Here is a 26,747-nt window from a genome sequence, read left to right as displayed (position 1 = left end):
TCCACATTGCCAATGTTGTAACTCTAATGGAACTGCTTGGCTAGAGACATGGCAAATTTTGGAGCACAGGTCTTTGGAGTACAGTAGGGTTGCTGTCAGTGCCTTTGCTGTGGTTCAGTACACTCGTGTTTCTTGATATCACATGGAGTGAATTAATTAACTGAAGACTGGCATCTGGGAGGGCAAGGACATCAGAACAATATCGAGAATAATCATCCACTCAACACTTCTGGCTAAAAATGGATGTGAATACTTCAGAAATTTCTCCCAATCGCTCATCTCACTCTCATGGTAATAATTTTTAAACGGATCATTTATCACTAACTTCCTAACCAGAGGAAATGGTCTAGTCACCCTATCAAAACTCTTTATAATTTTATTTTTTTTTAAATTAAATCACTTCTGAATTTGCTTCAGTGGTAATAGCCCAAGTTTCTCAAGGCTTTCTGCTTAATTACAGTTATCTCATCCCTGCCAACATCCTGGTAAAATCTACAATGTCCACTTTCTTTGCCTTTAATTTACAATGTATTATTCTTATAAAGTAATGCCCATGATTACGCACAATAATCTAAGACAAAAGCAAACTAGTGCAGATGCTGGAAATCTGAAATAAAGGCAAAAAGGTCTGGCAGCATCTGAGGAGAGAAAGAGTTAACTTTTCAGGTTGATGACCTTTCATCAGGATTGTTCTGACAAAAGGTCATTGACCTGAAATGTTAACTCTGTTTCTCTCTCAATGGATGCTGCCTGGCCTGCTGATTTGTACAGTCATAATGCACAGAAAGAGGCCATTTGGCCCATTGAGTCCATGCTGGCTTTCTGCAGAGCAAATCAATCTCAGTCCATTTCACGGCTCCATCCCCATAGCCCTGTAAATTTAGTATGAAAAGGGATAGTCAGGGCAGCAGCAGATATTCTATGGCTGACTTGACTGATGAAGGAATCTGCCAGTTGAGCATTACTAGGCTTTGATTAATACAAGTGTAAATTTAAAATGATAATATGGTCCTTAAGCCGCAATGTTTCAAAGTAACTTTTCAGTGCCTAAATTCGGTTTTGTGTTCCATGTAACAAAACAGATGGTTTCTGAGCTAGTGAATGAATACAAAGTGACATTTGTGGCTAGAAGGTAATACGAGTGTTGAGGTTAGATAAATGAATAGTGTGCATCTTTGCAATGAAATATTGCAGTTCAGGATGAGACTCAAGACTTGGAAGGTGACAGTTTCCTCATGATGAATAACCAGACTTCTGATTAGGAGAAATATAAACAGAAAATGTTGGAAATCCTCAGCACGTCAGGCAGCATCTGTTGACAGAGAAAGAGTTAACATTTGTGACCTTTCGTCACAGCAGCAAAATGTTACAAATATAACTGGTTTTAAGCAAGCACAGAGGCAAGGAAAACGGTGGGATGGGTGGAGAGGAAGTTGAAAGAATAAAAGGGAAGATCAGTGACCAGATGGAAGGCAGAACTTATTTAAATGACTAAAGGGTTGATGGTGTGAGCAAAAGGAGGTGTTAATGAGACAAGTAAAAAAAAATGGATGTAGAGGAGGTGCAAGTGGCAATAATTACCAGCATCTGCTGTTCGAATGAACGGGAGCAGCAAAGCATTCAGCAAAGCATTCACCCAAACTGTTTGGTCTCCCCAAGTGGCATTCAGAGTGTGTATGCCATTGGTGAGGGCCGACATGCACTTGTTTGATTGCCAGGTTTCATGCACGTGGGTGGCCATTCTTTCCATGAACAAAGACATCATTGCAAAGGCCTGCGACATCATGCCACTCATGCTCGAGACGGACTCCTCGAATCTCTCTGCACTTGCGCAAAGTGCAGCTGGAAAACCAGCCAGTAAATTATGAATTCTTTGCTGCTGCTCTAGAAGTATCCATTTCATTCAATGTCCCCCAGGTTCAGCATCTGCGTCCAGCTGAGCAAAGCCATCCTGCACTGTGAGAGAAGACTGCAACATGAGCAGCTATTTCAGGTGCCATGGGAAGGGGAGCAGGTGTTGGGAGTGTTGGAAAAATGACAGTTGATGGATTCTGGAGGTGGAAAAACGAAAGAACTGTCAGAACAAAATCCCAATATTCCAATTCTGTGCCTCACTTCAGTGATGCCTCCCTGGATGCGATGTTGGGGGCTGTAACGGCCTCAGAGATAGTTCCCTACTGACCGCAGGAAGAATCATGTCAGCAAAAGCAAGGAGGTATGGCTAGAGGTAGTGGAGGAGGTCAGCAGCAGGAGTATTGTGCCACATTCCTGGATTCACTGTCAAAAGTGGTTTAATGACCTCAGCAGAGTAGGGAGGCGGTGTACAGTGGAACTTTCAAGTATATCCTGATGTATCACGCCAACCCCTCACTCTGCTTTCTCAAGGCTACTTCAGCACATCACTCTTCACACCAACTTACCGTGCAAGTGTACCCATTCCACCCTGACTATATGCATTCCCTCACTACCCCATCTGTCCATCCACCACTGACACTCATTCTCATCTTAAAGCGATGTCACACCTCTCCCTTATAGTCACCCTCAACAAATGTTGTCCACCCATCCATTCGACACATTCCATTACTCTAACTCATGGGTTTCTTCTTTACCTCCTTGCAGAAGACAGCACAGAACATCAGGGAGAGGCACAGAATTGGAGGTGGTCCTCCATCAATCTCGCAATTAACATCTGCAGAGGAGGCAGTGCTGGAGATCAGTGGAATTTTGGCATACCTGGCCATCAGAGATGGGGGCCTCCCAGCTACCTGGTGACAACATTAAATATCTCGTAGCCATTTGGCATACAACACTCACTCATGTTGACTTCACATCAGCAGCCAGTGAAATATGAGTCATAGAGTCATAATGGCACAGAAAGCGGTCATTCAGACCATCGAGTCCGTGCCGGCTCTCTGCAGAGCAATCCAATCAGTCCATTCCACAGCTCCATCCACGTAGTACGGCAAGTTTATTTCCCTCAAGTGCCCATCCAATTTCCTTTTGAAATCATTCATCATCTCCTTTTCCACCACCCTCACAGACACAGTGTTCCAGGTCATTACCACTCGCTGCGTAAAAAAGTTCTTCCTCACATCCCTCCCACATCTCTTGCTCAAAACCTTAAATCTGACGTTGTACCATCAGCTTTTTGAAATAGCTTTTCTTTGTCTACTCTACCCAAACCTGTCAGAATCTTGTACACCTCTATCAAATCTCCCCTCAATCTCCTTTGCTCCAAGAAGAACCATCCCAGCCTTTCCAACCTAACCTTGTAGCTAAAATCCTTCATCCCTGGAACCATTCTTGTAAATCTCCTCTGCACCCTCTCAAGGACCCTCACATCCTTCCTAAAGTGTGGTGACCAGAACTGGATGCAGTACTCCAGTTGTGGCCTAACCAGAGCTTTATAAAGGTACAGCATAACTTCCCTGTTTTTGTACTCAATACCTCTATTTATGAAGCCCTAGATCCCATATACTTTGTTAACTACTCTGTCAATATGTCCTGCCATTTTTAAAGATCAATGCACATACACCCAGGTCCCTCTGCCCCCTGTAAACTCTTTAGAACTGTACTAGAACAAAGAACAAAGAAAATTACAGCACAGGAACAGGCCCTTCGGCCCTCCAAACCTACGCGGATCCAAATCCTCTATCTAAACCTGTCGCCTATTTTCTAAGGGTCTGTATCTCTTTACTTCCTGCCCATTCATGTATCTGTCTAGATACATCTTAAAAGACGCTATCGTGCCCGCGTCTACCACCTCCACTGGCAATGCGTTCCAGGCACCCACCACCCTCTGCGTAAAGAACTTTCCACGCATATCCCCCCTAAACTTTTCCCCTTTCACTTTGAACTCGTGTCCCCTTGTAATTGAATCCCCCACTCTGGGAAAAAGCTTCTTGCTATCCACCCTGTCTATCCCTCTCATGATTTTGTACACCTCAATCAGGTCCCCCCTCAACCTCCGTCTTTCTAATGAAAATAATCCTAATCTGCTCAACCTCTCTTCATAGCTAGCGCCCTCCATACCAGGCAACATCCTGGTGAACCTCCTCTGCACCCTCTCCAAAGCATCCACATCCTTTTGGTAATGTGGCGACCAGAACTGCACGCAGTATTCCAAATGTGGCCGAACCAAAGTCCTATACAACTGTAACATGACCTGCCAACTCTTGTACTCAATACCCCGTCCGATGAAGGAAAGCATGCCGTATGCCTTCCTGACCACTCTATTGACCTGCGTTGCCACCTTCAGGGAACAATGGACCTGAACACCCAAATCTCTCCGTACATCAATTTTCCCCAGGACTTTTCCATTTACTGTATAGTTCACTCTTGAATTGGATCTTCCAAAATGCATCACCTTGCATTTGCCCTGATTGAACTCCATCTGCCATCTCTCTGCCCAACTCTCCAATCTATCTATATTCTGCTGTATTCTCTGACAGTCCCCTTCACTATCTGCTACTCCACCAATCTTAGTGTCGTCTGCAAACTTGCTAATCAGACCACCTATACTTTCCTCCAAATCATTTATGTATATCATCTGAGGTCCAAGCTAATACAGCATAAGCAACCCCCATGTTGATCTGATGGATCACAGCTGCAAAATGGAGATCAGATGCACAAACCTCCAAAGTGGTGAAAGTCACTTCTCAGAACAACTACTGTGAGCAAAAGTCTCTCACACAATTAGTTAAGAAAGCAACTGAGAGGTTTTAGTACTTAAGGGAATTTTTGCCTGTCATTTCTTCAACCCCTTCAGTTGCCACTATGTGTTAGTTTGCTTTCACTGGTATGCTCTGGGAAGCCAAGGAAACCTGTGCACCCATTGTTAAATCCCAAAGCCCATGTTAATAGCACTTTTAATTAGCTAGTAATATAATTAAATTAACAATCTGCGTCTCTCAAGGGGGGTTGCTCGCGTGCAGCCTAACACACTGCAACTAAATGCACAAATCAGCAGGTTGGAGCCAGCAATTTCAACGTTTGTAATTCTCCACCCACAGCCACACCACTTGCTCCTGCAAGTCAAAATTCCCCTTATTAACTCTGTTTCCCTCTTCACAAATGCTGCATGACCTGCTGAGCATTTCTAGCATTTTCTGTTTATTGTTCAGATTTCCAGCATCCGCAGGATTTTGCCTTTTGTATTATGATTTGTTGATCCAGATGGCTAGACAACAATTGATTGCAGGAAGAATGTGGTGTGTGATAGGGTAACTAGTACTTACTTCCATAAATTACAACAATATTAAAGTGTTATTTCAGCAACAGAGAACCATTTCCTTAAAAGACTTCCTTTCTTCATGTAATGAAGGCTACATAAAGTCTGTGAGACAAAGGAAAGTTGCTATTGGCACAGGATGCTGAGTATTATGAACAGTGATAAGAAAAGGTATCAAGAGAGAGGGTGTGCACCTAGACTAGGAGCTACAGTGAATCCTCCATAGAAGAGGGAAACCTCTGTTGGCATGGCTCCCCTAACAGAAATAATCAGTGTCCTGATTGGTAAGGGCTGCCTATAAATAGCATGTTGTTACACTGTTATGGTCAAGGTTGCTGCTTTGCTGGTACACAAGAAGTCTGTCATAAACAAAGGTTAAAGTGATTTTTAAAATATGCATATAATCATGTCTGATTCAACGAGCCTGAACCAAATTATATTTAAAGATGGTACACAATTATCTAACAAAATCTCCCCCAATGTTTAGTGAGAATTAATTATCTTAAAATTCTAAAACAAAGGCATGTACAGGTGTGCATCAATAGTGCCTCTTAAGTTTTAATTGGAATCTGTTTCCATACCTCTATTAAACAGCTTCTCTGTTACAACAATGCACAATATTAGCTTTAGCTGATTAAAGCTTTTGAAAATGTTTTTCCGTCTTCAAATATTTTGGGAAAACAATCAAATGAAGCTCAAGAAAATTATTCTTCTAGTTAGGCTGACAACCCTACAGACGCGATCTGGGAAAGCCTGCACACTTGCATACTCAGACTGTGGGGTCTTTCTGAAGCGAACATTGATAACTTTCTGGAAAAATACTGTAGTAGATTTTTGTCGTCTTCACCTCGGCAGTAACTGAATACTAGAATATTGAACGTCTATAAAGGGTACGCAATCTGGTCTGCCAGATTACCACCCAGCCAATGAATATCTGCTTTCTCATAGGTAGTAAATGATACTCGTAGCTTTACTGCTTTATCGAAGATGTTAGGCTTGGAATAAAATAAATCAATTTATATTTATTAATGTAATTCAGAGAGTACTGTTAAGTTTGTATTAAATAATTAAATATTAAAAGTGTTAGTGAAACATGAGACCACAGTAATGTTTAAAATGAGCACTTAAGTTTTAAAAATTAGTCCAGAGTTCCTATTCCAATCTTAAAATATCCTGAATCATTTATGCTGCAAATAACCACAGTATAAACTATTATTTATTTATTTCAGGTAACTTTCTGCAAGCAAAAAATTTGGCATTGGTTAAAAGATGGAACAGTTGATGAGCTGGTCGAACTCAGGAAGGCAAGATGGAAAGTGGCAATGTTTCTTATCTTACCTGTTTCCGTCCCTTATGGATACGCCAGAGGTTGTGCACCACAGCTGGGCTTAGATTGTTCTCATTCCCTTCTAAGCATCTAACTTTACGCTGTATGGTAGCAGCATGTTTCTCTGCCAATCTACAGGGAAGAGAAATCACAATGATTGTGTTTATTTTTGTTACTTAATGTGAACTAATATCCTTCTTTCTCAACTTAAATAGTCTATATAGCTTATTAAAAATGTAAATGTAAATCAGCATGCATTTTCTGTCTATAAACCTTATTCTAGTCTCACATTGTGATCACGTTTGTGTCATTTTTACCACTGTAAATTCCTAAGACCACATTTTCCATTCAATTTTCCCATGTCAAGTTTCACCGTCATCATTTATTGATAAACCAACTGAATCATTCAAAGTGCTTTTTCTGCATGCATATGGAAAAGTCCCTGTGCTTGAATGATGAGCCCCAAGACACACCTAATATCAGGCCTTGTGCCTCAATATAATTGAGCCAGCAAGCTGTGAACACTTAGCAGCTTGCCAGTGAAGTGGAATGAAAGATTGGACCAGAGCGACGGCAACAGGGGCCCTCAGGTAATTAGTTAAAGAGGACTGGGAAGGCAGGCATTGGGAAGGGAGGGTGGGTGATCAGTTGCAGACGAACAGGCAGTCAGTCTCTTTAAGGGCTGACTGTTTGGCCACACGTAGAGTCATAGGGCTGGATTTTATAGAGTCCTCGACGCGGGATCCCTGGCAGGGGAGGCATGAAGATTGCTCCAGATGAGGCCTGTCACGCACCTCGATGCCGGCAGGGCCTGGCCCGATATTGTTGGTGGTGGTGAGGCCTCATGGCGGACCCCCCGCCACTCAGCAATGGAACCGCCATTTAAATAAATTAACTTACCTGAATAAATGAGTCTCCCGTTGCTCCTGAAGCCCTGCCTCGCTCTTCACCCTGACAGCCGGCACTGCCGTGCCTTTGGATCCCCGTCTGAGGAAACGAGGCGTAACACTGGTGAGGAGGGAGGAGGAGGGGGGTAACAGGGTCAATTAGCGTCATGGGTGTAGGGAATGGTGGGAGTAAAGTTAGTGCAGTTTGGGCGGGGTGGGGGGTGAAGGTGAGATTGTGTTTTCGGGGGGAAGGGCAAATAATTAATTTAATTGATATGGGCGGGGGGGGAGTGGACAAAAGAAATGTATTTATTTATTTTATTTCAATGTCACTTCAAATATTCAAATGTCCCGTATGGCTGACTGCCGTTTAAAAAATGGCATAAATGCCTGCGCACAGGCAGCTGATGCCATTGCTGAGGACAGACAGCCCGCCCCCTCCATGTGATCGGAGTAGGGCAGTTTTCCCTGGATATTTAAATGAGCCGCCGCGATTCCCACGCCTACATTTACCCACTCACTCAACTAGCCCAAATCACCCTGAAGCCGATCTGCATCCTCCTCACAACTCATCCTCCCACCCAGTTTTGTGTCATCTGCAAATTTGGAGATATTACATTTAGTTCCCTCATCTAAATCATTAATATATACTGTGAATAGCTGGGGTCCTAGCACTGATCCCTGCAGTACCCCACTAGTCACTGCCTGCCATTCAGAAAAAGGCCCGTTTATCCCAACTCTTTGTTTCCTGTCTGCCAACCAATTTTCTATCCAACGCAATACACTACCCCCAATCCCATGCGCTTTAATTTTACATGCTAATTTCTTATGTGGGACTTTGTCGAAAGCCTTCTGAAAGTCCAAATAAACCACATCCACTGCGCCCCCCCCCTCATCAACACTACTAGTTACATCCTCGAAGAATTCAAGTAGATTTGTCAAGCTCTTCTTCATCTGTCACGACGTGAATTTTCTACATTTGTATTGATATTTTTAAAATGTTTCCCTTTAGTACTTCCATAAAATCATTACTTTTATTTTGCACTTTCATAAATTGATTCAATTTTATACCAATAAAGACAATGTCTCCTCATTCTCTGTCCCTTCCTCAAAAGGAATGCTAAATTGCACATTATGGATTGTTCACCTTAAAACAACAGTAAACTTACTTTGATAAAAAAATTAGTAATTATCCCAGTGTTTGGGATGAAATTTTATTTAGACTTTTCAAAAAAATAATTATTTCAATAAACATTACTGACATTCTGTTGACTTTCCTATTGGGTTTTCCACTGAGTGTCCAAATTTGTTTTTTTTTCTAGTATAACACTCCAGAACATGAACAATTCAGTTGAAAAGAAAAAAAAACAAGTACTTATATGTATTTAGGGGCATCTCTCATCTCTGAGAATCATTTTAGTGATTTATACAAATTAATTTTGAAGTTCAGTCACTTTTGTTCTTCACTTTGGTCAGGAAATATAAATACTTTGTAAGATTAGGCACTTAAATTTACAATGGAAAAATAATTTTTTAAACAAATCATAAACCTCGCAATTTCAGAAGATAGATGAAAGTTAAATCCTAAGCAACAAAGAATCCAGTTTGAAAGAAAGCAGTCAAAGCATGAAAGCTACCATATGTGTACACTTTTTTTATAAGTCAGAAAAAAATGTGAATTTATCACTTGTGAAGATTTAGTCAATTTTTTGAGCACTGAAATTCAATTCAATTCAATCCAATCAGATCTGCAAGTCACTACAACAATAGAATACTATTATGATGGTATATATTCTCAGTATCCTTCATAGCATTTTGTACCATTTCTAACTTCATGGTATTTTTGATTTAGTCGTTTGGTAGTACAGAACTTGAGTATTGCTGAAAATAGACATTTTGTTGAAGCTTTTTGTCTTGCACTCATCAGGACAATTTGCACGAATACCAATGTAAGGGAAAGCAACTAATTTATATTGTATGAGAAGAGAGTGCTGATTGGTTGGCAAGTGGACTTGGATTAGTAAAGACGTTGCCATGGAGAATGCACCAGTTTATGGTGACTGACAGTTAACTGCCAAGCTTTGTTTGAAATTTAAACCAGGCAGCTTGACTCTGATTGATGGAGACATTGCCCTGAGCAATGAACCAGCAAATGGCTGTCACTTATTTTGTTTAGCTGAAACAGACGCAATGTGTGTACATGTTCTTTCTGTCTGCAAAGAACAGGGCCCTGTGTATTAATATATGTAGCTTCCAGTACGCGCAAATGTGACACACTGCGAGCCCGACTGACAATCTTAAATTGGTTGTCAGCATAATTCTTAGTACACTGAGGATTATTTTGCAAATGTTGCCCAATTGCGGAATCACATCTAATGTTGGGCACTGTGTTCTGAATTTTGCAAGCATGGGCTGGTTGGGTAGGGCCTGTACCTTGCCCGTTGTGAACAGCGGAAGGGGCATGTTGTTTGATATGATCTGCCAGTCTTTGAGATGTACGGCCTATATACATAGCATCACACTGACATTGAAATTCATATATCACATTACTCATTTGTGTGATAGGCAGAGGACGGTCTTTTTGGCTTGCTGGCAGTATCCTGTTAGAGGCGAACACCACACATTTTGCTGCTGCATAGCAGCAGCGTGAAACAGCTAGCTTCACCCGTTGCTCAAATTTTAGGGATACATTACCCTTCTAGGGTAATCTGAGGTAGACTGGGCACTTTTTAGCCAAAAATGATGGCCTTAGGCCCGTTCATAAGTTTGCACGATATACAGCGAGAAATGATCTGATCAGGGTAGCTATTGTCACACAGGATGCCTTTGATTCGCCCTATTTCAGCATCAAGCTTGCATGGTGAGCAAATGGCTTGGGCCCTATTTACAAGGTTGTCGATAAGGCCAATCTGACAGCGCGTAGAGCTGTAAGAATCCCAACGCGTGTATTGACCAGTGAAGGTAGGCTTGCAGTAGACCGTGATAAAGAACCCCTTAGGGCTTGGCAGTTAATTGTCAGTCACCATAAACTGGTGTATTCTCCATGGCGACCCTCTATCAATCAGAGTCCACTTGCCAACCATTCAGCATTCTCTTCTCATACAGTATAAATTTGTTGCTTTTCCTTACATGGTATTCTGCGAATTGTCCTGATGAGTGCAAGATGAAAAGCTTCGACAAAATGTCTCTATTTTCAGCAATATTTTTGATTTGTTAAAATATCATTTTAATTATTACAGTACTCATTTATATTTGCTAGCCGATATTCCAAAAAGGGTGACAAACTAATGTAGCTACAGACCCATTGGTCTCACTTCCATTCCATGTATAACAGCAAAATCAATTATCAGGAGAAACTTTGACAATTATCTGAGCAATTATACCCTTGTGAACAGTAGCCAATATAGATTCAGGAAAAGATCCTGTCTGATCAGAAATCTTTGACTTCTTTGAGGTAGTGATATCTAAAATGGACTGTGAGAAACCATATAACATGGTGACTTAGAATTTCAGCAAATGCAGCAGCCGTTGAACAGATTCCTAAGCCTCCAATCTCTTGGTATTTCTTCACAGGCAAAGATTTTGGGAAGGTTGTACACATCGGTTGCAGGCTCACTGGTGGCTAGTCAGGCCTTTCCGTCACCAGCAGATTCTCCCACAGCGGGTGCAAGTGAAGGTGTAGTCACTGCTGGGGGCAAATGGATCTATCCTTCTCCTTTTCTCTTTCATACTGGTTCTTCGCTCAGTCTCGAAGGTGTCTGTAACCCTCCTGATGTAGCATCTCCAGGCATCACGATCTATGGCTGTGTTTCCCATTGGCGATGGTCGATGTGGCACACAGAGAGGGACTTCTTCAGGGACTCCTTGAAATGTTTGCATGGGTCCCCTCTGTTCCCTTTACATGTGGTCAGCTCTCCATACAACACTATCTTGGGCAGGCGACAGTTGTCCATCCGGGCAACGTGACCCGCCCAACGCAGTTGGATTTGCGGGAGGATGGCCTCGATGCTGGTGATGTTGGCTGTTTCCAGCACTTCAATGTTTGTGATGCGGTCCTGCCGGCGGATCTTGAGGATGCTGTGGAGGCAGCGCTGATGGAAGCACTCTAGAAGGTGTACATGACGGCGGTATAGGACTCATGGCTGAGCGCCATACAGAAGGGAGGTGAGGACAATGGCTTTGTACACTTTGAGTTTGGTCTGTGCTCTGATGCTGTGGTTGCTCCACACTTATTTGTAGAGTCTGCCGAATGTACTGTTTGCTTTTGAAAGCCTATTGTCCACTTCCTTGTCTATGGTGACATCAAACGAGATGACGCTCCCCAAATAAGTAAATTGCTTGATGGTATTCAGCTTGGTTCCCTCGATGACAATGCTCGGTGGTATATGTTCTTCTTGTGGTGCAGGCTGATGCAGGACTTCAGTTTTCTTTAAACTGATTTTTAGTCCGAAGAGTTGTGCTGCCTTGGAAAAACATGTTTTTATAGGTTGCAAGTCTGACAGACTGTGGGTCAGGAGGCCAGGTACCTGGGTGTGCATGCAAGTTTTTCAAGGATTTTCCAAAGTCTATCTCTGCTCACAGTGTCAAATGCCTTGGTGAGGACTACGAAAGCGGCATACAGGCCTTTGTTTTGCTCACGACACTTTCCTTATAATTGTTTAAGTGCAAATATCATGTCTGTGGTGCCTCTGTTTGCTCTGAAACTGCACTGGCTCTCTGGGAGGTTTTCTTCCGCAATGGTAGGCGCAAGCCTGTTCAAAAGTATTCTAGCCAGGATCTTCCCAGCAATAGAAAGGAGCAGTCTGATTTTTCTCCTGTTTTTGTACAAAATGGTATTTATTTATTTTTATTTAGAGATACAGCACTGAAACAGGCCCTTTGGCCCACTGAGTCTGTGCCAACCATCAACCACCCATTTATACTAACCCTACATTAATCCCATCACCCTCTCACATCCTCACCTTCCCTCAATTCCCCTACCACCTACCTATACTAGGGGCAATTTATAATGGCCAATTTACCTATCAACCTGCAAGTCTTTGGCTGTGGGAGGAAACCGGAGCACCCGGTGAAAACCCACACGGTTACAGGGAGAACTTGCAAACTCTGCACAGGCAGTACCCAGAATTAAACCCGGGTCACTGGAGCTGTGAGGCTGCGATGCTAACCACTGCGCCACTGTGACGCCCCAGGTATGTTGGCCTTCATAGCGAGAGGATTCGAGTACAGGAGCAGGGATGTCTTGCTGCAATTATACAGGGCCTTGATGAGACCACACCTGGAATATTGTGTGCAGTTTTGGTCTCCTTATCTGAGGAAGGATGTTTTTGCTATACTGGGAGTGCAGTGAAGATTTACCAAACTGATTGCTGGGATGGCAGGACTGACGTATGAGGAGAGATTGAGTCGGTTAGGATTATATTCGCTGGAGTTCAGAAGAGTGAGGGGGGATCTCATAGAAACCTATAAAATTCTAACAGGACTTGACAGGGTAGATGGCAGGAAGGATGGTGGGGGAGTCCAGAACCAGGGGTCACAGTCTAAGGATACGGGGTAAACCTCTCAGGTCTGAGATGAGGAGAAATTTCTTCACCTAGAGAGTAGTGAGCCTGTGGAATTCGCTACCACAGAAAGCAGTTGAGGCTAAAACATTGTATGTTTTCTTGGGTCTAAAGGGATCAAAGGGTATGGGGCGAAAGTGGGAACAGGATGGCGGAACAGGCTCGAAGGGCCGAATGACCTACTCCTGCTCCTATTTTCTGTTTCTAGCTAGTTTGTTCACAAGAAATATATAGATTTAGCAGGGCAGACAAAACATTAGTATTTTTTGTGGTCAAAGACAGATTTAACACTGAATGAGAGGAATAACTAAGTGTTCCAATGGTTGGAAACTTTTGCTCACCTCAATTCGCGAAAGTAAGGATGCTGTAATGCCCGCTTTGCAGTGATTCTTTCTTCAGGGTCATACTCCATCATTGCATGCATCAGTGAAATACTTTCAGAGGTAGTGTATGGAATGAGGCACGATATTCCTGTTCCCTTTTTTTGTGGAAAGTCAAAACTCATAGCCCGTGTTCTACATTGAAAATCATATAAAATGGTAATTATTTTACTCAAATAGTTTAAAAAAGCATTAAAAGACATCTGTAAAAATTAACAGAAGAAACCACACAAAATTGTTTCAACTTAAATTCTTGTAGAATTATATATTACCTACCTTGTACAATCATCTTCATTAAACAACCTCCACATACCACAGGAATAAGACTGCTAACAGGGAAAATCACAGGGGCTTCATCCCTCTAAAGAAATTTTGATCTGGATAATGTGAATATGTCAAACAAATGATCTTCCCTCCTCTAAATATTGTAAAAGCATCTTCCGTCCGATAGCAAAAGCAGAACACAACAATAATTGTAAATAACTGTATACAGTCTAGCTACCAATTGTCCAACAAGGATTCACAGTGACAATTTTAATGGTGTTTATTCATAGTGGTTCGGATGCACCTAACATTAGTTACCAACCAAGCTGCCCTCATCTTTGCTCCTGACAGCAGGGTAGATAAGGGATATTGTGAGAGACTAAGGACTTGCAGATAGAGAACCAAATTTGCATACTTTGTATGAGATATGGATGATTGTTCAAGGCAAGCAAGAGAGTTGGGATACACCAAAGAAAAAGTGGATGCAGCAAAGTAACTAAGCAGTACTACACCAGTGCAGGATAATAAGGGGCAGCAGAACCTTGAAAAGACACACTATTCAGGAATCCCAGCCTGTGATAGATTAATCAAGGTTTCGGCAAAAAAATCAAGTTGGCCCTCTGCTGCTAGCTAAGCAGAATATAGGAAGAAGTGCTGACTGATTTTTCAAGACCCTTGACAACAAACTGTGTGGTGAAATTAAGAAACATGGAAATATTTTATGTAATTTGTCTCGAGTGCTGTGGTAATACTGAAGAAAAAGGCAAGCTGGAGAGATAGCGACGAGATTTTGGGTGAGAAATTGCCTTGTATAGTGCTGCTTGTAGCCTTGCGCTGGTCTCTGTCTGCCCCCTGTGCTGCTGGCCACTTCCTGCAAGGCCTGTGCGTGTTCTGTTAAAAGGGCACATGTGAGGGCATGCCCTGCTTATGTCAGAAGTCTGTGAATGGATGCTATCCTGACATCACACAGCCCAACTGGCTGATGTGACGCCAAGACTCCTAATTTAGGGGACGAATGAGCAGGCAACATATTCCAACATCACTCCGCAAACAAGAAGCGAGAAGCTGCAAGATGGGCCCTGCAGTAGTGTTATTTAAAGGGCCAGACACCCAAGTTACAGGCAAGTTGATTTTAACAAACGTTTTCTCTTGTAAAGTGTCTGGAAGTATTCTGGATTGTTATTTGAGGTCTTTTGGTGAGTTCCTGCATTTGTCAGAGTGTTGTTGCATCCTCACGGGGCGTGGCGGGGGGGGTGGGGAGGGTGCAGGGCACAGGGGCAGAGGAGCAGGTGAGTTGTTCAAACTAATTCTGCAACAGGTATGAGGGCAGAGGTGGCAGTGCCTCTGGGTCTGAGGCACCGTCAGGAAGATGGAGCAAAGGTGCGGAAAGGGCAAGCTCTGTGTGATGCACTCTGCCAAGTTGGAACCAGACTCCTCCATGCTCATTAACAGTAACAGGAAGCTGCCTAGCAGGCCAGCCAATGCACTTAGCTTTCTGTGCATGCCCATTCAGCGCTTTGGTGTCTGTCGTCCCATCCTCACCTGAGTCCTCTGCAGTAGTACTCATCTGCCACCTTGCTATCCAGTGAGCTGGCAATCAAACTACCCCTTACCCCTGGCCTGTCTGCAGGCCACTTGTGTTCAGATGGCTCACCACATGCTGATCCCAACTCTATATTAGCCTCCAAGGTATGTGCAGTGCCAGTATCTGAGCTGGTGGCTGCGAGTGTCAGATCAACTGACGGGGCCTCTTCATCAGTGCTGTGCTGTGGGGCTGCTGTAACTGGGTGGGTGGCAATTCTTGGGTGTCTGAAAGCAGGAACTCAGAAGGGGAAGATTGTTGTGTGGGAAAGGGGTGGAGTGGGAAGAGAGAGATCAATGTCACACAATCTGCAGCCTGATTGTCATGCCAGATAGTGGGATGAGAGTGTGCTGGGAGTTGAGTAGGGAAAGAAAACAGGAACATGCCATTATCCTCAATGTTCTGTGATGCCACAGGCCCTGTCGCAGCCAGCTCCACGATGCGGATGATCATCTCCTCCACAGGGCTCAGGAGATGTAGGCAGCCTTGACCCTGTCAGTTCTGCTCTGCTCCCTTCTATTATGTGCCACCTTGTCCTGCAAGAAAGGGGCAGAATGTCAGTGGTTGTGTAGCAATGCATCTGGGGAGTTATGTGCAGGCAGTTCTCCTTAGAGAGGTTTGAGAGGAGATTTAATAGAGATGTTCAAAATCATTAGGGGTCTAGACAGAGTAGATAGAGATAAACTTCCCATTGGCAGAGGGTCGGAACCAGAGGACACAGATGGTCTTTAAGGTGATTGGCAGGAGAACCATCAGTGACATGGGGAAACAATTTTTTTTTTAAATGCAGCGAGTGGTTAGGATCTGGAATGCACTGAGACAGTTGTTCAGGTAGATTCAACTGGGGCTTTCAAAGGGAAATTGGATAAGCACCTGGAGCTAAAACATTTGCAGGACTAAGGGGAAAGGGTGAGGGAGTGACTAACTGAATTCCTTTCGCAGAGAGCCGGTGCGGACAGGCCAAATGGCATCCTTCTGTGCTATAACCATTCTATGAAGTCATTAAAAGCTAGCAGATAGGTACAAAAACCAATTAGAATGTTAGCCTTTAACTCAAGGGGATTGGAATACAGAGCAGAGAAAGTAACACTTCAGTTGTATAGGGCTATCTGGAGTACTGTGTTAAATTTTGGGTACAGCACCTCAGGAAGGATACTGGGATTGCAGCGCAGAATCACTATCATGATACCGTGGCTTAGAAGGTTAAATTATGAGGACAGGTTGCAGAACAGTGGCTTGAATTCCCTTTAGCATAGAAGATTGAGGGGTGATATGAGTGAGGTGTTTAAAATGTTGAATGGATTTGATAAGGTAGATACAGAGTAATTATTTCCTCTGCTGATGGAATCAGGAACAATGGCTGGAATTTAACATTTCCCCCCCCTCACTTCCGAGGAGCGGGCTAGGGGGCTGCGGTGGGGAGGATTTGTAAAATCTTGTGGGAGGCTGTGTCCATCGCCTACCCGTCCCCGCTGCTATTTTACCAGTGGCAGGGTAGGTGGCAAATGGCTCACCCACCCTTAGGCCAATTGAGGCCTTTAAGTGGCCAATTAATTGCCACTTAAGGGCCTCTTCCTGCCATCGCTGGTACTTTACCAGCAGTGGACGGGCACTTCGGTATCTGAAGAGGCTGCCCAGTAATACATGGCGGCCTCCTTGCGGCTGGGGGGTCCCTCCTGATCGGGCGCCCTGTTTCCCCACAGAGGCTCACCCAGCAGCATGAGTTGCCCCTGCTAAAACAACCCATCTTGCCATAAATTCCAACCCCCCCATCACCCCGGGCCCGGGCCTAGTTAATCGTTCCCAGCAAGGTCCGACCCCCACTTACCTTATAGGAGGCCGGCATCCCTGGTCCTCTTCTTGCTGCATGCAGTTTCAGTAGTGGCCACCGCTCCCAGTGGTGCTGCTGGGATTGAAGAACTGCAGGCCTGATGACTGAGCGGCAGCTCTTGGAGATGGGTCCTCCTGCCTCAGAGGGGTGGAAGCCCCAAATGAAAACAATTAAGGGCCTGAGCCACGCAAAATAGCAGCGTGGCTCTCAGGCCCGGCAGAGGCAGGCTCACCTCCAGCTTTCCAGCCAGTGGGTGGGTCAACTGCTTCACCGTTAAATTCCGGCCAAAGGGACATAATCAGAAGCAAAATCAGAAAGCACCTTTTCACATAAAGGGTAGTAAAAATCTGGAACACTCTCCCTCAAAAGGCTGTAGTTACTATGGAAACTGAAGTTTTTAAGGCTGAAATAAAGGATTTTTTTCTTAGGGCAACCTACCTTCAGAGAGAAACCGAGCATGCGTGGGAGCACCTAACAGTGGGAGAGGATAAATACAGAGCGAAGTTTGGGGCCTGCACCTACCTTCAGGCAGTGGAGAGGAACTGGACCTGCAAGGGAGCTGCAGGAGTCGGTGCAAGCTGACTGAGTTTGATAAAAGAATCAAAAAGAGACATCATAGGAAAGCTGTAAGGTGATTGGTTGTTGAGTAACTGCTGTTAGAGAGTACCTATAAATAGCTAGGTTACTACACTGCTGTTAGGGTGTGTGAGTTAATAGCTGGAAATTAGAAAAACATAAGATAAAAACTAAATAATTTTGAGTAGCTACCTTATAACTAATTTATGCAAGCAGAAGGGAAGAAAGAAGCTGATGAGTCTACGGTTTTCTTTTATTTTTAAGCAATAAGGTTTATTGCATTACCAAGGTTTAAATTAGTACAGTAAGCGCTGGTGAGAAGCATTAGTTTAAAAAAATTAAGAAACTAATTAATTAGCTAACTAAAACGCAGGATGGCAGGGCAGGTGATGTGCTGCAGCTGCAGTATGCAGGAGCTCATGGACACCAATGTGATCCACAGCAACCACATCTGCAGTAAGTGTCTATGGCTCGAGGAAATTTGGCCAGATGAGCTGGAGGCCGAGCTACAGACACATCAGGGAGGGGGAAAGCTACCTGGTCACTTTGTTCCAGAAGGCAGTCACATCCCATACGATAGTGTCTTCTGATTTGGTCAGTGGTCAGGGACAGGGGGTGTGACTGAGTGAGGCAGGTAAGGGGATCAAGAAGACAGAAGTGGAGGAGCCTCAGCCCTTGCAATTGTCCAAAAGGTCTGAGGTTCTTTCAGCTCGTATGGATGACAGCGAGGGATGCAGGGTGGATGAGCAATCTGACCATAGCTCCGTGATACCGGAAGTCATTCAAGCTGGGGGGGGGGGGGGGGGTAGTAAACAGGAATGTAATCATAGAAGGGGACAGTATAGTCAGGGGATAGACACAGTTCTCTGCAGCCGAGAGAGAGAGTCCAGAAGGCTCTGTTGCCTGCCTGGTGCCAGGGGTCGGAACATCTGCTCAGGGCTAGAGAGAAACTTGCAGTGGAAGGGGGAGGATCCAGTTGTTATGGTCCACGTGGATACCAACGACATAGATAGAACTAGGAAAGGGGTTCTGCATACAGAGTATGAGCTGTGAGCAGCTAAGGGCCAAATTAAAAAGCAGAACCTCAAAGGTAATAATCTCTGGACTATTACCTGAGCCACGAGCAAATTGGAGTAGAGTAAATAAGGTACAGAGTTAAATGCATAGCTCAAAGATTTGTGTGGGACAGAAGGGTTTCGATTCATGGGGCACTGGCACTAGTACTGGGAAAAAGGGGACCGTTGGGACGGTCTTCACCTGAACCATGCTAGGACCAGTGTTCTGACGAGTTGTATAATTAGGGCGGTAGAGAGGGCTTTAAACTAAAAAGTGGGGGTGAGGGATCAAGTGAAGGAAGATGTGATAAACTAAAGAAAGAAGGCAAGAGAGCAAGGTAGCAATAAGGGAATTGATAATCCGAGTGTGGCAGGAAGAGACAGAGCGTACAAACTTAAGAGTGCGCCAGCAGATAAGGCTAGAGGTTGCGAAAATAAGATGACAGAATTAAAGGCACTCTATCTGAATGCACACAGCATTCGTTACAAGGTTGGTGAATTGACAGCACAAACGAGATGTGGCTGCAGGGTGACCAAGGCTGGGAACTGAATGTCCAAGGGTATTCGACATTTAGGAAGGATAGGCAAAAAGGAAAAGTAGCATTGTTAATAAAGGATGAGATCAGTACCTTAGTGACAAAGGATCTTAGATTGGAAGATCAAGATGTAGAATCAGTTTGGATGGAGCTAAGAAACAGCAAGGGGCAGCAAACATTGGTAGGAAATGTTTATAGGCCACTCAACAGTAGTGGTAATGTAGGGCACGGTATACATCAGGAAATTAGAGGTGCATTTAACATGGGTAATACAGTAATCATGGGGGACTTCAATTTACATTTTGACTGGGTAAACCTAATTAGCATTAATGCTGTGGAGAACGAATTCCTGGAATGTACACGAGATGGTTTTCTTGAATAGTATGTTGAGGAACCTACTAGAGATCGGGCTATTTTAGATCCAGTATTGTGCAATGAGAAAGGGCTAATTAATAATCTCATTGCAAAGGAGTCTCTAGGGAAGAGTGACCATAATAGGATAGAATTTTACTTTAAGTGTGAAAGTGATGTAGCTTAATCCGAAACTAGGGCCTGAAATCTAAACAAAGGAAGCTACAAAGGTACGAGGGGCAAATTAGTTGTGGCAGATTGGGATACTACATTAAAAGGCATGACAGTAGACAGGCAATGGCTAGCATTTAAAGAATTAATACATGGTTTACAACAAAAAATATTCCTTTGAGACACAAAAACCAAGCAGGAAAGGTGATCCAAACATGGCTAACAGGAGAAGTTAAAGATTGTATTAGATCAAAGGAAGAGGCTTATAAAGTTGCCAAAAAAGTAGTAAGCCTGAGGATTGGGAACATTTTAGAATTCAGCAAAGCAGTAGAAAGAAATTGATAAGGAAAGAGAAAACAGAATATGAAAGTAAACTAGCGAGAAACATAAAAACGGACTGTAAAAGCTTCTATAAGTTATGTAAAAAGGAAAAAGATTAGCAAAGGCAAATGCGGGCCCACTGTATGCAGAGACAAGAGAATTTATAATGGAGAATAAGGAAATGGCAGTGAAACTAAACAAATACTTTGTGTCTGTCTTCAAAGAGGAAGATACAAAAGAAAACTCCCAGGAATACTAGAGAACCAAAGGACTAGCGAGAATGTGGAACTGAAAGAAATTAGCGTTAGTAAAAAAAGTAGCACTGGAGAAATTAATGGGACTGAAAGTTGATAAATGCCCTGGATCTGATGATCCATATCCCAGAGTGTTGAAAGAGGTGACTGTAGAGATAGTGAAGGCGTTGGTGATCATCTTCCAAAATTCTGGAACAGTTCCTGCATATTGGTAGGTAACAAATGTAAGCCTGACATCAGTAGAAAGGAAAATGCTAGAATCTATTATAAAGGATGTGATAACTGGACACTTAGAAAAATAATGATAGGATTGGGCACAGTCAACATGGACTTATGAAAGGGAAATCACGTTTGACAAACCCATTGGAGTTTTTGTAACTAGCAGAATAGATAAGGGGGAACCAGTAGATGTGATGTATTTGGATTTTCAGAAGGTCCCACACAGGAGGTTAGTAAGCAAAATTAGAGCACATGGGATTGGGGGTAATATACTGGATTGAGAACTGGTTAACAGACAGAAGACAGAAAGTAGGAATAAATGCATCATTCCATAGTTGGCAGGCTGTGACTAGTCGGGTACCGCAAAGATCAGTGCTTGGACCGCAGCTATTCACAGTCAATATTAATGATTTGGATGTGGGGACAAATGTAAAATTTCCAAGTATGCTGATGACACAAAACTAGGTGGGAATGTGAGTTGTGAGAAGGATGCAAAGAGACTTCAAGGGGATTTAGACATGCTGAGTGAGTGGGCAAGAACATGGCAGATGGAAAATAATGTGGAAAAATGTTAAGTTATCCACTTTGGTAAGAAAAACAGAAATGCAAAGTATTTCTTAAATGGTGAGAGATTGCGAAGTGTTGATGTCCAAAGGGACCTCAGTGTCCTTGTTCATGTCACTGAAAGCTAACATGCAGATGCAGCAAGCAATTAGGAAGGCAAATGGTATGTTGGCCTTTATTGCAAGGGGATGAGAGTACAGGAGTAAAAAAGTCTTGCTATAATTATATAAAGCCTTGGTGAGACTACACTCTTGGAGTATTATGTATAGCTGTGGACTCCTTACCAAAAGAAGGATATACATTCCATTGAGGGAGTGCAACAGAGGCTCATCAGACTGATCCCACGAATGGATGGGTTGTTCCCTGAGGAGAGATTAAGGAGATTGGGTTTATATTCTCTAGAGTTTAGAAGAATGAGGGGTGTTCTCATTGAACATTGAAGTTACAAAATTCTAACAGGGCTCGACAGAGTGGATGCAAGAAGGATGTTCCCCCTGGCTTTGTTGGGGGGTGGGGGGGGGTGGGCAGTGGGATCTCGAACCAGAGGACACAATCTCAGAATAAGAGGTAGGCCATTAGGGATTGAGATGAGGAGGAATTTCTGGAATTTCTTCACTCAGAGGGTGGTGAATCTTTGGAATTCTCTACCTCAGAGGGCTGTGGAGGCTCAGTCATTGAATATATTCAAGACAGAGATCGATAGCGTTTTAGATTTTAAAACTATCAATGGATATGGGGATAGTGCGGAATATGGCATTGATCTAGTTGAATGGTGGAGTAGGCTCAAGGGGCCAAATGGCCTACGACTGCTCCTATTTCCTATGTTCCTATGTAAGAATATCAAAGAATATGGAGCAAAGGCGTAAAAATGGAGTTAAGGTCCAGATCAGTCATGTTCTACTTGAATGGCAGAGCAGGCTTGAGGGTTTGAATGGCCTACTCTTTTTTCTAATGTTCCTATAAGTGTGGAATTTAATAATTATTTAAGGCAGTGGACATTGTATAGTGAAATCAACAGGATGTTTAAGAGTCGAAAAGTGCTGACGGATTTGAGGCAAATTAAAAGGTGTGAGGAGGACCTCAGAAGGAACGTATCGACAAAGTGTTGGAAATGTTGATGAAGTAGGACAGAAGAGCAATCAAGCTGAATAAAAGCAGATATTTGTTACTGAGGAAAGTAGGTGTGAGGCCTCTTGAGTTGCAGTGAGAGAGGAATCCGTATAAAGTCCTGTGAGTCAGCACAAAATCCTGCTGACAGAGAGGAACAGGAAACTGGGTACAGTTGGTGACTGGCTTGCAGCTTAGAAAAGATAGTCTTAACAGAAAAATAGAATTGGTCCAGTTTGGCTCAATTCTGCAATTGCTGTGATTGTTAACCATCTACCAAGTAGGAGTTCCAGGGTTTGAGAGGATGGAGTAAAAGATGAAAGTGGCGAAATCAGATTAAGCATATTTCTACACTCTGCACAATTTTCCTTTTCATTTAAGTCAATCCATTACCACCCATTTGACACCCACACCAAAGGTGAAAGTTTCGTGCAATGTCTTTAGTAAAGACAAAGGTAAAAATATAAGAGGAAAACATTAACTTAATCTGAATCAATGTGTTGCAGTTTATAAACAGGCTAGTTTTTTAAAAATTCGTAAATTATTTGGCACACAAGTACAAAAGAAGCTGTAACCAGCTGACATCAAGCAAAGATGTGGAACAGTGGTTTGCAGGATATGAAAAAGATAGATGGTGTAGACAACATCTTTAATGTTCTGAAGGGTCACTGACCCAAAACGTTAACTCTGCTTCTCTTTCCACAGATGCTGCCAGACCTGCTGAGTGGTTCCAGCATTTCTTGTTTTTATTTCACATTTCCAGCATCTGCAGTATTTTGCTTTTATCTTTAATGTCAAAATGTTTTAAAAGAGGTAGCATTTATTTCTAAAGGGATTTTGTTTCTTTTTGACAATTTGGGCTTATTCTTGCTGTATGTGGAGGTTACTGAAATGAATAATAAATGTTTTGCAATTTTTAATTCAGTTATTTTCCATATGAATACTTTCAATGCTTTCCCATCTGTATTCAGCCATGAAGGGCAGCAAAAAGACCAAGGAAATAGATCTTCTTTCATACTATTACATGACAAAAATGAATGTAGGGTTTCTTATTGAAGCACTAGATGACTCTACCATAATCTATTCTCACTCCATCTGCTTCCAATTTTTTATGATTCCATTTCATTAATACTTGCCTTGGAGTTGGAGGCAGTACAGTGAAGGTTCATTAGATTGGTTCCTGGGATGAGAGACTGAGTAAATTGGGCCTATACGCTCTGGAATTTATAAGAATGAGAAGTGATCTCATTGAAATGTACAAGATTCTGAAGGGAATGTTTCAGGTCTGTGACAGTCACACTCCCTTCAGAATCTCTGCTTCTCTCTCCACAGATGCTGCCAGACTTTTTGAGTATTTCCAGCACTTTCTGTTTTTATTTCAGATTTCCAGCATCTGTAGTATTTTTCTTTTAGATGCTGAAGAGGCTTGACAGGGTAGACATAGAGGTTGTTTCCCCTAGCTGGGAATTCTAGAACAGGGGGGCACAGTCTCAGGACAAGGGATTGGACATTTAGGACTGCTGGAGAAATTTCCTCATATTAGAGGGCTGTGAATCTTCAGAATTCTCTCCCCCAGAGGATTGTAAATGCTCCATCATTGAGTATATTCAAGCTGAAACAGACAGACTTTAGGTCTCAGGGAATGGAGAGATATGGTGAACAGGCAGGAAAGTGGAGTTGAGGCAGAAAATCACACATGATTGCACTGAATGGCAGAGCAGGCTCAAGGGGATGTATGGTCTACTCTTGCTCCCATTTCTTACGTTCTTATTGCTAGAAAAAGGCATACTGATTGCTAACAACAACTAGTGAATTTGTGCAGCAACTGCCATTAGGCTAAAATATATATCAGCTTCATGACCATCATGTTTCAAGGTTCATAAAAAGCTTAATATGAAATCAAACAGCTTAACTCTATGTATCCAAAAATAAGTAGACCTTAGAATAAATAATTGTGTCTTTAAATTATTTTGCATCATTCTTTAAGTGTTCCTGTGTGACTTGCAATATTGGAATTAAAATATTATTTTCAAATGCAAAGCATCGAGTGCATGGTGTAGGCATAGATAGAAATTTTCTGTTTAGATCCAAATAAATCTACAAGGAAGATTTCCACTACTTACTACGTATACCAAAATCGTAATTGAGAACTATACATAATGAACAATGGGAATCTTCCCACCCATAATGTTTCTGCCCTCATGTTATGAATCAAATTACATACTGCATGAGACAAGTCATCATATGCTATTTTAGTAAATCACACATGGAAATGCAGCCACAATTATAAATGGTTGCAGACATCACCTTAAAAAATTAAGAAAACAAAGATTTCAACTAAAAATCACTCCAGCACTGCTGTATATCAAAGCCCCATAGCACTTCACCACAGAGTGGTGGAACACAGTTTCACGCTTACAATTGCTATATGTACGTGGTAAGTTATTCTCTCAACCAGGCTATCAAAAGAAGATGCCTAGTCGAGAGGCATGTAAAGAGAAAAAACGAGTCAGTCAACATATATTCTTTCTCTCTCAAGGTATGTGTATATGTAGAGTCATTAAAAAGCATCAACAGCAAATGGTACAAATTAAAATTCTGAAAGGCATCGATGTTTATTGCAATTTAGTGTGTACTTACTGCTTGAACTTCCTGAGGGTTTCAGAGTTTGGAGTTCCAATGATTTCATGGATTTTTGCAATTTGGTCAACTTCATTAGAACCAGGAAAAAGTGGCTGTAGGCTGCAGATAAAAAATATTTGAAATACATTTTTTGTAAGGATTCTATATTTCACTATTTTGAAAATCAGTTGTGTCTGTATTGGATCTCCTGTGGCATTAGAAATATATATACAACATTTGGCCCAACCAGTCCATATCAGTGTTAACCGATCCCATATGCCAACAGTTCGAACAAAAATTACCCATTCTATCATCAGATCCTTTCATCCACCCATTCATAAATTAATGCGGACATAGTTTCTGTTTCAACCCCCAACCCTAAAAGTGAATTCCACAGCCTCACAACTGTCTCTGGAAAGAGGTTTCTCCTGTCCTCTGTTCTAAATCTACATTTAATCTTGACACTTTAACTACTGGAAACAGTCTGCTTCCATCTAGCCTGTCCAATTTTTTAATATAATTTTATACATTTCCATCATATTACCCTATAATCTGCATTGTTCTAATGCAAAAAAAACATTTTTTCAAGTCTTATCTTCATACCAGGCAGCATCTTAGAGTGTGGGCATGGTATCCTCTCTGAAGCAACGGTATGCTTCCTACAAGGTGCAGCTCAATACTATGCATAGTACTATAAATGAAATCTTAATATTTTATATTGGCTTATTATTACTTCTTGCCTTTTACATCCTATCTCTCATGATAAAACCTAGAACTCAACTTTTTTGCTGCTCCATCACCCTAAGGTGCTGTTTTTGATGTCCCATTAACTTGTACCCCCAAATCCCTCAGTTCTTTCACAGCACCAAGTTCACATCCAGAGTATAATTACTACTATTTTTTTAAAGCCAAAATGCATCACCTCACACCTGTTGACATTGAATTCCTGCTGCCATTTTTTATTCTATTTCCTATCTTATAAATATCCCTTTGTAACTTAATTTAGTCTTTTAAAGAACTAACTACACCTCCTATTTTGGTATAATCTGCAATTTTTGACACTACTCCCTCTCAGCCTATATCTGATTCACTAATTTACATAGTGAACAGAAGTAGAATCTGAAATGAACACTGTGGGACACCCACTACCTACTGCCAACCACAACGAAAAACTGCCCTTAACTCCTACTCAGTTTTCTCTCTTCTAACCAATTTTTAATTCAGTTTCCTATCCTCCCCTTAATTCCATACCTCTTAATCTCCGGTGTGTCAACTTGTCAAAGGCTTTCTTAAAGCCCATGCACACTACATATGCATTTCCTGCCTGTTACCTCTTCAAAAGAATTCTAAGAGGTTTGTTGAGCATATTCGGCCCTTTTGAAATCTACACTGGCAACTTCTAACCACTTTCTCAGTGGCACAGTGGTTAGCACCACAGCCTCACAGCTCTAGGGACCTGGGTTTGATTCTGGGTACTGCCTGTGTGGAGTTTGCAAGTTCTCCCTGTGACTGAATGGGTTTTTGCCGGATGCTCTGGTTTCCTTCCAAAGACTTGCAGGTGATCGATAAATTGGCTGTTGTAAATTGCCCCTAGTGTAGGTAAGTGGTAGGGAATATGGGATTACTGTAGGGTTAGTATAAATGGGTGGTTGTTGGTCGGCACAGACTCGGTGGGCTGAAGGGCCTGTTTCAGTGCTGTATCTCTAAAATAAAATAAAAAATTTAGACACCCTTCACTAAAATCTCTGAAGTTTCCTCAATCACAGATGCTAAACTGACTGCCTGTAATTACCCAGATTAATTCCATCTCCCTTTTTAAAAATGGGTATCACATTGGCCACTCTTCAGTTCTCTGACACACATCCATATTCGATAAAGCCTTGAGATATAATATCTAGGCCTGTGCAAT

General features: G+C 42.4%; 1 protein-coding gene across 5 annotated transcripts in view; it reads right to left on the bottom strand.

The window, feature by feature from the left end:
* The window catches only part of LOC137373462 (MAPK/MAK/MRK overlapping kinase-like), a 208,999-nt gene that overhangs the window by 58,157 nt on the left and 124,095 nt on the right, over positions 1 to 26,747 (bottom strand). For all 5 annotated transcript variants that reach the window (XM_068038287.1, XM_068038290.1, XM_068038288.1 and 2 more), the window contains 3 exons: positions 24,857 to 24,958; positions 13,347 to 13,520; positions 6,569 to 6,689 (listed from right to left, as the gene is read on the bottom strand). In XM_068038287.1, the coding sequence (XP_067894388.1) occupies positions 6,569 to 6,689; positions 13,347 to 13,520; positions 24,857 to 24,958 (397 nt within the window). The remainder of the gene's footprint in view (positions 1 to 6,568; positions 6,690 to 13,346; positions 13,521 to 24,856; positions 24,959 to 26,747) is intronic.

This window comes from Heterodontus francisci, chromosome 9 (assembly GCF_036365525.1).
Source record: "Heterodontus francisci isolate sHetFra1 chromosome 9, sHetFra1.hap1, whole genome shotgun sequence".
In the NCBI taxonomy this organism is placed as follows: Eukaryota; Metazoa; Chordata; class Chondrichthyes; order Heterodontiformes; family Heterodontidae; genus Heterodontus; species Heterodontus francisci.
The sequence above is the reverse complement of the archived record's forward strand: the minus strand, read 5'-3'. Positions and strand labels throughout refer to the sequence as shown.